Source organism: Pseudopodoces humilis, chromosome 3 (assembly GCF_049639895.1).
Source record: "Pseudopodoces humilis isolate 2021_Gansu_Grassland_sample_001 chromosome 3, ASM4963989v1, whole genome shotgun sequence".
Lineage (NCBI taxonomy): Eukaryota > Metazoa > Chordata > Aves > Passeriformes > Paridae > Pseudopodoces > Pseudopodoces humilis.
In genome coordinates, this window is record NC_142202.1 from 79,994,189 (window position 1) to 80,005,677 (window position 11,489).

Here is an 11,489-nt window from a genome sequence, read left to right on the forward strand (position 1 = left end):
CTCCACAAGTTGCTCATTATACTTTCCTCAAAGGCCATCCAAGCTATTAAGAAGGTTAAGTTTTCCTAGCTTATTAGGAGGAAAGATTTTGTGTCTCTCTGAATTCATACTTCTGTGTTCATACATGTAAACACCTAAAAAGAAAGATCTGTTCTTTTAAAAATTAAGATGTTTTGAAAAATGTAAAGTACAATTTTGGACATATAACATGAATGTTTGCCAGCTGACATAACAAGTACATAACGACAAAATTAACATTAACAAAATTAACATCTGAAGAGAACTCAATTACATAAAAATGAAATATTTTCTTGTCAATCTAATTTTCTATCCCATAATTACTGCATCCATTGTGATTAGATTATTTTGTAGTAAATGTTTCAAGTAATCCTGTTTTACAGCAGGATTAATTTCTGAACTGATTGAGTAGTTTGTTAGTAATCCTGATTTGTATCCTGTCTTCTGAAGTCTTCTTTCAGGTGGGCAGTAACTTTAAAGAATAACAGGAAGAGCTAATAATAACAGTACACTTACAAAATTGCTTTTTTGTCCCTGCCTTATACTCCCCTCCTAGATACAGTATGAACAAAGACTTGCAGAGCTTGAGCAGCTGCTTGCCTTCGAATTTATGAATGAAACACCAAAACTGAATGGTGATAAAGCCACTTCAGCAGAACTTGAACAGGAGCTTCAGAATTTAAAGAAAACCCATCAGATCACTGTTGGAAACCTCCAAACAGAAATTGAAAATCTTAAAAGTCAAAATTCCCAATTAAAACTCAGAAGTAAAAATTATAATAAAGACTTAGAGTCCATGGACTCTAAGATGAAACAAGGTAACACAAAAGACAGGTTGTTAAAACTAAATGAAGAACTGGTCACTAAAAATAGAGAAATACAAGACCTCACAAAAACGGTAGAGAAACTTCAAAAAGAAAGGATGGTGATGTTGTCTGATAATAATTTGAGAAATAAAACAAACACGTATGGAAACTCTACAGAGGTCTCAAAAAAGAATACCTCAGCAACAGATAGAAAGAATTCCAACACTGAACCCTGTCTAAGCATTTTCAATGATGACAAAGTACACCAACCACATACCTTTTCTGATTCTCATCTCTCGGAAGTTCTGCAAGAAAATGCACATCTGAAAGAGGAGCTGGAGAGATTGTCCCTAGAAATGAGCCAGCAGCGGGTGAAGTCTCAAGCAGCACTGGCTTATTCTGAAAGTAACATCCGAAGGTAAATGCTCGACATAATCCTTTAAAAACCTTCTTAAAGTGTTGTCAAACATAGGATTGAAGTAGCACATTAACATGTCAGCCATATGTGGAGGTTGCTTATACCTTCATTTATACTGTTTCCTGGCTCTGGGAGGGCTTTAGGGGGGTTTTTTGTTACTTTGTGTTTTTTTTAAGCAGTGCGCTGTCACAGTTCTTTCTACAGGCAAACCTGTATTAATGCTTTTATTAATACTGTAATTTCTTATGCTGTTAAGTAAAATATCTCAGTGTTAATCATCATGTCCTGGATGCTTTGTGTTGTATAGCATTAATATTTGGTCTGTGTTCTTCCCTTCAAACCTGGGATATGCTTTCAGTGGGATTTACTTGGCCGACCGTAGAAACCTTATACTTGCCTTAGTCTCCCTTGCATCCCTTCACAAAGCAGAAGAAATTAGCATATTAAGATTGCAACAAGTTCTTTTCTAAAATAGATACCTAAAAGAAGAGAGGTGCATTATAATTAAAAAGCATCTGTTTTCTTGCCAGTGTTTTAATAAGAGGAACCAGAAAAATGATTGAATTTTCTGTATCCTAACTGCCTCTAGTAAGATGATACACATATCCACCATTGTAGGTTTCCCAGCTTTTACTCCTTCCATAGGAGTAGAATAAATGATGATCCTGTCTTGAAAGATTTTGTTATGAAATACCAAAGATATGCCACCTTTAACATTTTTTTTATTTTGTGTGTTCAAGTGAGAAGCTGCTGCATTTTTGAAGAACTGTCTGTAGCTGCTTTACTACATCTCACTTTTCTCTTGCTCTGTTCAGGATGCAGGAAGACACAGCAGAATACATTGCATCTCTGAAAGCTTCCCACCAGAGGGAAGTCGAGAAGATTGTTTGCCAGCATGCAAAGGAACATTCTACTTCTAAAGTAGCTGAACTAAAGAACAGAATTTCAACACAGGAGGTAAGATACAGTAGATATATTACTTACATATAGATATATCTTAAAGTTATTTCTTTCTGTATTACTATAAACTTACATTCTTTGAAGTAGGATCTGTTGTTTTAAAAATCATTCTGTGCCACAGTATTCACAGAATCCCAGAATGGCTGAGGTTGGAAGGGACTTCTGAAGATCGTCTTGTCCAACTGCTCTGCTCAGGAGGGTCATTAAGGACCATGTCCACATGGCTTTTGACTATCTTTAAGTAGAGCGATTCCATCACTTCTCTTGGCTGCTTTACACATGATATAAAAGGGTAGAAAGAGCTGTTTCATTCAGATTATTTAAGAACATTGTAAAATAAGGAAAGGAATTTGAAGATTGCGGCTTGTTTTCAATTACTGCATATGTACCTGCATGCTATTTAGCAGCCCAGGCACACACACATGTTGGAGGCAGTGTTGTTGATACACACATCACTTACACCTGCAGTACTACAATCACAGAATCACAGAATGTTAAGGGGCTGGAATGGACACTCCAAGATCATCTACTCACAAGCCCCCCTTGCCATGGACAGGGACGCCTCCTACTAAACCAGGTTGCTCAAGGCCTTATTCAGCCTGTCCTTGAACACTGCCAGGTTTGGGGTGTCCACAGCCTTCCTGGGCAGCCTGTTCCAGTGTCTCATTACCCTCACAGTAAAGAATTTCTTCCTAATATGTAACCTAAACTTCCCCTCTTTCAATCTGTACCCATTATTCCTTGTGCTATCACTACAGTTCCTGATGATGAATCTCTCTCTGGCTTCCTTGTAGGCCCCTTCAGATACTGGGAGGCTGCTGTGAGGTCTCCACATAATCTTCTCTTCTCCAAGCTGAACAGCCCCAGCTTTCTCAGTGCTGCTTATTTTTTTCTGTACTTCTCCTGCCTAGGTTTTCACATGTTGTCATGGGTGTGTATGCTAACAACAAAATGTTTTTAAACCTTTTGTAGATATTAATAAAACATCTTCAAGAACAACTTGGTGAACAAGAGAGACGTCAAGAAGCTCTTCTAGTTTCACAGATAAGAGAGCAGCTCCTACAAAAAGAGGTAAATTTAAATTCCAATGGGGGTACCTTAGTCTAATAAGAGTTTTCATCCTAATTCATGTCAAGTCTCAAATAATATATAGTAAAATAAGTCTTAGAAACAAAATCTCCATCAGTTGCTTCTACATCAATTATCCCTGAGAAGGCAAGGTTTTTCTAGTGTGACCAGGGGAACAATACAGAGCAGAACTTTGACCTTCTTTGATTTTCATCTTTTTATTATTATTTTTATTTTGTTTGAAATGTCTGACATCTGTATGACATTTAATCAGCTGGTTAATCCAGGTTTTCATACCCTCTGAGAGTTATGAACTTTTTCTTCACTCCTCTTTATTAAGATTTTTTATTTTTGTACTCAAAAGATTTTATTTTTTTATCCTCCGTTGCCATAAAACTGACTTAGGCAGTTATATTCTTGGGTTAGTCCTCTGCTGTCTCTGAAACTTAATGTGTCTTAAGAAGGGAGAGTTAGCTATGAAAGTTAAGGAATTTAGTGGGTTTTGAGAAAAGTACTTTTTTTCTAATCTTCTATTTCTATCAATAGCATATAATCTAAAAATTTTGTTTGTTCTTATCTTTGCTTTTGGGTTAATGTTATGTCAAATGGCTGTCCATTTTTAGCTCAAACTTTTAGAATCATTGGCTCTGCTTTTGTTATTCTTGAGGTACTGCCAGTTTGTTGGCACCTCCTGCTCAGGAGGAGGATGTAGCCTGTCTCAGCATTGTGCCTGTGCTTCATTCACCATCTCCTTGATGTATGAACATCACTAATTTTAACTTAATTTTGATAATACTCTAACCTGCAAGGGTTATTAAAAGCAATCAATCTCAATCTCGTGAAACTCATATTTACCTGGGTATTTATCTTACACATGTAAAAATTCTGCCTCTGTTGTGATGTACTTGTATAAAACTGTGGGTTTGTAGAGGGAGAAAAAAGATGTCCTATTAAGTAATGTTCTGAATATTAAGTAACGTTGCAGAATAGAGGCTGAGACTTTGGCTTCATGTTGGATTTCCTTACAAAGCTTGTTTCATTCCAGTGGTGTCAGTATAAGTAATACTTCTTCCTGGAAAAACAGGGCAAGAGTACAGTGAGACAAATGTTATTGTTTCCTCTATGACTGCAGATTATTGACAGTGATGGTTTAAGAGAGTGATCATCCAATCTGGCCCACATGGTAGAGGCCAACTCCAAGGTGCTGGTATTTAAGAAAATGTAAAGGAGTATCCTTGTTACAGAAATCCTTGCAAGGCTGAACAGAGAAATATCTATGTCAAGCCTCGCTTCTGCCCTCTAGCACAACTTCTGTGTTTCTCTTAAAATACATCTTAAGCATTAAATGGTTCAGTAAGTTTTGCTGAGAAGACAACCAAACCTGCAAATCGAAGTAATAGTGATAGGGGAAAGCACTTCACTGGTAATAGATTGAGTCCTCTGTCTAAAATGGTGGCATGTCCAGAAAGACACAGTTTTTCCTGAGGCTTCTTGGAAGATTGTTACTTGAATACTAATCTCAGAAGTGCTGTTCATTAATGTTTTCCATTAACTTCCTTAACAGCTGCATGTAGCACTGCGTTGTATTTGACGTGGTTAAGTTACTGGCAAAATACACAGAGGCCATTTTCTCCCTGGGCTTTTTTCCCCTCGTGAGATCTTTCCACTATGATTTTTATAATAGTATTTAACTGTATACTTGAGGCCACACATCAGCCCTTCCCTTCAGTGGGGCAACTTAGCAGCCAAGCAGCAGACACTCAGTTGCACAGACCTTTTGAAACTAAGTCTTGCTCCTCTGACAAACGTGGATGAACAGGTTAAAAGCTGCTGGAGTAATGGACAGGCAAAAATGCACTGACATAGGCCTTGTTATTTTAGAAAGCCACCTTAAAATATGGAAATAATAATAAGCTGCCTTAGAGTCACTTCTCAGTAAGAGTGACAACACAATGAAGACACAATGCTTCCAGCTTGAGTTCACAGCAGAGAGCCAAGGGTGGCTGAGTGCTTGAAGAGGGTTAGCAGCTCTCAAATACATTGGCTGAGGGAAGCTAAGGACTATCATAAAGGACAAATATGCCAAAGTTTTCACTTTAGTTTACTTATACACATTAAGAGTGATCAAATATACTTTGGATGTTAAATGAAGGACTATCAAGTTACTTAAAATAGGCAAAGAATGAGAGTAATCCAGTAGGGCTTTATAAGGAAACTTCCCTCAATTTCTGGAGGATTAGGAAATCAGTTTTAAGTCATTGTCAAGTTGATTTTACCTGGTAATTATTAAACTTAGATGCAGGCTTCTAATCATCTCTAGCAGCATATCTTTAATTAATTTAGTCCTTAGAAATACAGTGGTATCTTTTATATTTGGTCTGTATCTTGGATGTGATAAGGAATAGTGTAAGAACATCTAATCATAATATTCTGTTAACTTTTGTTGTGTGAAGTATAAAATTTGACAGAACACAATTCCTTCATAAAATTATTAACAGAACTGAATTTATCAAAGAGAACTAGACTTTCATGTCCTCAGGCTACTTTTTAGAAATGAAAAATCCTAATATAAATCCTTGAGTCCCTGTTAAAGCTTTTGAACAAAAGAGATTTCTCTTTTATGTCCTCCTTTCAACAACTTTTGGATGTAATGATTAAACAATGCAAATACATTTTTTTAGGGCATCTGATTTATACATTGCCTAACACAATGATAACAATTTTTATCAATTCTCTTTGACTGTAGGTGACAAAATTGTTGGAAGAACTGAGAGAGGCTAGGGAGAGCCAGAGTCCTGAAATGAAACATTTCTTGTGCCTGGAAAAGAAAATCAAGCATATAGAGAGCAGACATGCAGAAAGAGAGCATGAAATTCAAAAGGTACACCACTGTGTAACTGCATTTCTTTCTGAAGACCAATTAATTGGTTTAACTGTAATTTTATGGTATTTATTCAGGCTTATTTAGCTTGCACTGCAGGAGGGAAGTAGCTTTTATACAGCCATGGTTTTGTCTTTGGCTGCTAATGCAAGTGAGTGTAGTTGCAGGCCTGGTCAGCTTGACACTGCTATGGTAATTAAGATTACTTGTGTAACTTCCTTGCAGCCTGGTCTGAAGGCCTTGCTGTTCAGAGGTTGGACAGTGTGACCTCTGAGGTCAATATCATTATTTCATACTTCAGTTACACAGTGAAAGCAAGGTACTGAAAACTCTCAATGGTTTGGAATGCAGATCTAAGCTATGATATATTCCTTAATTGAACCGTAATTATGTAGTCCCAGCAGCCCTATTCAGAAAAGCTATGTTGAAAGTGTAGAAATATCTTATTTTATTTTAAATTTTAAAAACAGATCTCAAGAAATATACTTTTAACATACAGATTTTTTGTCGTAGAAGAATTTCTTCTTGTACATTTCTATATCAGATATTTAATTTCTTTCAAAATAGATCTGTGCATAAAACAAGTCATTGGATTAAAAACAAATCCTGTTGCCACTGTTGATTTCATTATTTTTGTTCACATTCTGTTCTGCTAAAGGTGACTGTAATACAGTTCATATTTTGCTATAATTTTCTTTTATATAATGTGAGGATGTCTTTACCATTTCTGTGAAGTGTTTGCTGCTGCCTACTCCATTATCTAGCTCCACTGAATACCAATAGTATTTACTAAGATGTTTTGTAATGTTTTGGGTGCTTTTTTAAAGAAATAATAGTATACATAATTAGTAACAAATAATTTCATCTTTTTGTGGTGCTCTTGCCCATGTTATGTATTAAGCTTTGAATTTTATTTTGTTCTAGTTTTTCTCCTTTAACCATCAGCACTGGGGCATTGAACAGCTGCCCAAATGAATTACATTAAAATGAATAGTGTAGAAAAGGAAATTGCTGAGCATGAAGTTAACAGGTTATCCCGAGTATCAAACTGCAAGTATGATAATTATGGTCTTCAAGTGATAGTCTTTCTTTAAGTAATCTATTACAATTAATTGTGGTATGGAGATTTTAATATTTTATGACACTTCTTATGTTGTGTAATTTAACAGGATTATGTAAGGGATTTGTGTTAAAGTTATTCAGACCTTTATCTGCAGCAGCATCAGATCTTTGTGACCATAGGACAATTTCTGATAATTTATAGAACTTGTGGTTTTTAAAGCTAGAGTTGTAGGCTACAACATGGTCATTCATGTTTTGCAGAGCATTATTTTAATTACCATATTTAAGTGGCAATTCAAAAAGTTTCTTTTGATTTGTAGAGGGTTTTATGTTATATGTTGAGCTTTGTCTTAAATATTCAAATTTAATTGCTGCTTTGGAGACGGTAAGTTAAATTCTCCTGGGACTCGTTAGTCAATAATCAATACTACTCTTCTGTCATTAATGCAAATATTTAAAGGAATTCATTGCTATCAAAATTATTTTTTTGTAATATTCAGTACAAATTGTTTCATCTTAATGTGAGCATTCAGCTTTGCGACAGAGCATCAGATGAAATGATGTAGCAGATTTTTGCAAAGTGGCAGCACTGACTGAGTATTGGCATAGGAAATCACAGTGCTGACTTTCTTCTAATTTGCAGGCAACCCAACTAACACAGCACATTTCTGAAGTAAGGCAAAACCAGGAGGTTGAGAAGTGGCGAAGGCTGGCACAGCAGAAGAACCAGGAACTGGAGAAATTTCGAATGGAATTGGATTCAATACTAGATGTTTTACGTGAACTGCAGAAACAAGGGGTTATTATTCCTGCACCTGATTCCAGTGGATTCGGAGTGACAAACAGCTGTTGGAAGGCCTGATTAAGTAGTAGTTAAGTACAGCAGCAGAATTTTAATATTCTAACTTATGTATAGAAAATGTTATCAAAAATCATTATTGTAATGTGTATAAATCGCACTGCATTCTGATCTTCTCTGAAATATCTCATGTCCAGGAGGCAGATTTACATTGAGCAATACTCTAGTCATATTGTATGTCTTCTATTTTATTAGTAATAAATTTGTGTATTTTTTTAATAGGAGGAGTGAGGTTATTCCATAAATTCAACTACCACTGAAAAAGTTCTTCTTTCACAGACTTTAGAATATGCCTGAATATTTTTAACTTTGATTTCTAACCTGGCTTATAGTGATTCCTTTGCAAAAAATTTGAGTAGTAAGCTGTTTGGTTTGTATGTTTAGTTTATAGCATAAATGCATTTCATTCCATAGTGCAGGAAAAGTGTCTTTTTCCAATATTTGCTTGTCTCGCTCCATTTCATATAATATTCATTCACTTATCTTTAAGACCTCTTTCCACTTTAATGAATTATTGGAGGGCTGGAGCAGGGCAGGCATTCCCTGCTGGTGCTTAGATTCAAGCTGTTCTTTGTTTCCTATTCACATAATTCCTATTGTGCTGGTAATGATGGCAGAGTGGGTCTAGCTGAAGTCTTACAGGGCAGATACAGAAAAAAACCTATAAAATACAGTGTGAGAGTAGTTATTGGTGTCCCTTTTTAAAGGGAAGGCTGTACTGATAAGGTTTTTACAATGGGCTGTTCAGGATCTGACATAGTAAGCACCTCTGTAGGTGATCTTGACAGACAGAGACCAGTCAGATGTAATTACAGTGTGCTAAAGCTCAGACTTGAGGGATGTGTAGGTGGGGAAATTTAGAGTTAAAATATTGAGCAAGTTAGGAAAGGGGCCAGGGAAACAAAAACAAAATGAAAACAAAACAAGACCACACCACCAAAAACAAAAAACCAGAACCACCACCCAGCCAAAAACCAGACCAAAATACCAAACGTGGAGGTAACTTTCTGCTGAGCTGACAGGCATCATGGCAGGTAACACACTGAATGTTGGAGGCTGCTGCCTTCTCCCTCTCCTCAGGCCTAGTTACACACCTATGCTATAGAGCAGGTACATAGGAGCAATTCCTACTGCAGCACATATATGTACCTTAGAGTGCTATGCTTTTAGGCTCTTCTTTGAAGAAAGAGATGGACCCAGTGGAGGAAAAGAAGAATCATTACTCCAGGAAATGTAGCCCTAGAAACCTCTGAAGCCATAGGAACTGCACAGCTCCAGAGAGGAGACTGGGGGAAGGTGATGAGCATGGCTATTACACTTAACATGTATGAAAAACCTGCTGCTAAAAGGAAGAAGCAGCAACTAAAAATAAAGAAAATTCAAAATAGATGATGATGGCTATTTGGTGGCTGGAAGGAATGCTTTCCCAATAAATCAGTACATTATTAGTTTGAAGTTTTGCTGGCTATAAGCCCTTAAGAATTCTGAAGCACATATATTGAGGTTGTATCTCAATCAAATATACTTATTTAAGGCAAAGAGAAGATGAAAGCTAGAATGTACTCCTTAGGTCCCCGAGGACCTGCAGTATTGGTTGAAACTAGTATTTAAGTCAGATGTGAAACAGTTCAGGTCTGTGTGTGTGTGTGTGTGTGTGTGCGTATGTTTACGTGTTGTGTTCTTCAGGGACCAGCAGTAAATGTGCATTTTCTCTCATACAAGCATGTAGCTTAGCATGCATAAAAAACAAAAGAGTATAACAAATTATACCATATGGACATAGTGCTGAAGTGCAAGGATTTTTCTTTTTGACCTATACACAAACATAAAATGAGCCTGTATACACATACATATTATATATATATATATATGTATATAGTAATTAAAAAAGGATGGACATGGTAAGCTTGGTTGTTCCATGTCCAGGTATTTTCAGTATTTCTATTCTGTCCCCATCTAAAAAAGTATTAGTCTTTATTCATAAAACGTGTAAATATAAAAATGCTTTGTGTATAAAATATCAGCTATGTGTAAATATTATGCATTTTCTTGATTTGGATCTGTTCTGCAAATGAAAAGGATAAAAAACTGAATCATTTCAACTAATTTATTTCCTGTACAATTTGCTATTTATGTAACCCTGTATTAAAAGTGTGTGACCTGAAGTGAGAGATGTTTTTTCAACTACTGCAGCCCTTGTGTTCCCAGAGAGGCCAGGTCCTAGATAGGGGTTCCTAGGACAGGAATCCTAGAGGAATCATTTCTGGTTACTGGAAACCCTCTCCCATGTATGATCCTGCAGTCATTAGGAGAGGGCTGCCCTAATGTTCATGTAGTTAATTCACTTTTTGCAATTTGTGCAGTCAGTTCTCAGCCAGTTCGTTGGAGAACATGCTGGTAGAAGGTTCATTCTCTGCTGTCCTTGCTACCTGTCAATATCCAAGGCTAAAAAGTGGCAAAAAATGTCAGTGTTACAGTATTCAAGGTCAAGGTGCATAAATACTTAATTTCATGACAAATATACCTCCTTTACTTCACCTTGATTGTAGATGATCACAGTTTTACCATTCTCTTTCTCTTCTCTATGAGCAGGCATTTACTGATTTACTACATTATAGGTTTTGGGGTTTTGCCTTTTGTTTTTTAAATTTATTTACACAGAGGAGCATTTTGCAAGTATTTACCTTTAAAACAGATATAAATAACTTGACTTAGTAAGTTCTTACAGAATACAAGACATGTTTAGGTGAAAAAACATGTAGCTGGTTTAGAGGAGCTCTGCAGTTAAATCTGCTGCAGGTGATGCATTTATACTGAGTTTTGAGAAGAGGCTTGAGGCCAAGCACTAAGAAAACTCAAAAAAATTCCATTTTCAAACACCTTGAAATTCCAGGTACTTGTTTTGAAGACTACTCTGATCTGAACACTTTCTATTCTGTTTCTAGTGCACCAATGTGTTTATCTTCTGAGAAAAGATGATTTTTTTTTTTTTTAACAGGTTATATATTGCCCTTTCCCCTGAGGCAAAATATGTCTGTTATTCTTAAAAAGGAAAATAAAAAGGAAGGAAGGACAGCCTTAAAATAGCTGTTTTTGAGACTGCAGAACGATTCTGCATTTGCCTTTGGCTCTAAGGCAGAGGCAGAGCAAAAAATCTGAATCAGACTTGCTGCCACTGAAGTGTCTGTGAAGTGGTGTGGGAGCTCTACAGCAGGAACTGACAGGTTATTTTTCTGAGAGAAGCAGCATGAAGGACTTTAAATATAGAAGGAAGATAAGATGAAAAAAGTAGAAACATCATCAGGAAATAACAGAAGCAGAAACCAAACACTTAAATAGCTTTACATTATTAACATATGCTGCAGAAGGATATTAATTATGCAATTCAAATGTGTTATAAGTTAAGTTGGCATCAGC

At 36.3% G+C, this 11,489-nt stretch overlaps 1 protein-coding gene across 2 annotated transcripts in view; it reads left to right on the forward strand.

Moving 5' to 3' along the window:
• CEP162 (centrosomal protein 162) overlaps positions 1-10,207 on the forward strand; it is a 44,180-nt gene extending 33,973 nt beyond the window's left edge. Inside the window, exons 24-28 of one of the 2 annotated variants that reach the window (XM_014263349.2) lie at positions 575-1,242; positions 2,058-2,199; positions 3,175-3,273; positions 6,017-6,151; positions 7,857-10,207. In XM_014263349.2, coding sequence (XP_014118824.2) covers positions 575-1,242; positions 2,058-2,199; positions 3,175-3,273; positions 6,017-6,151; positions 7,857-8,075 — 1,263 coding nt within the window. In that variant the 3' untranslated portion in view covers positions 8,076-10,207. The remainder of the gene's footprint in view (positions 1-574; positions 1,243-2,057; positions 2,200-3,174; positions 3,274-6,016; positions 6,152-7,856) is intronic. The other variant, XM_088053666.1, reaches the window with a different exon arrangement.
• Positions 10,208-11,489: the final 1,282 nt, after the last annotated feature.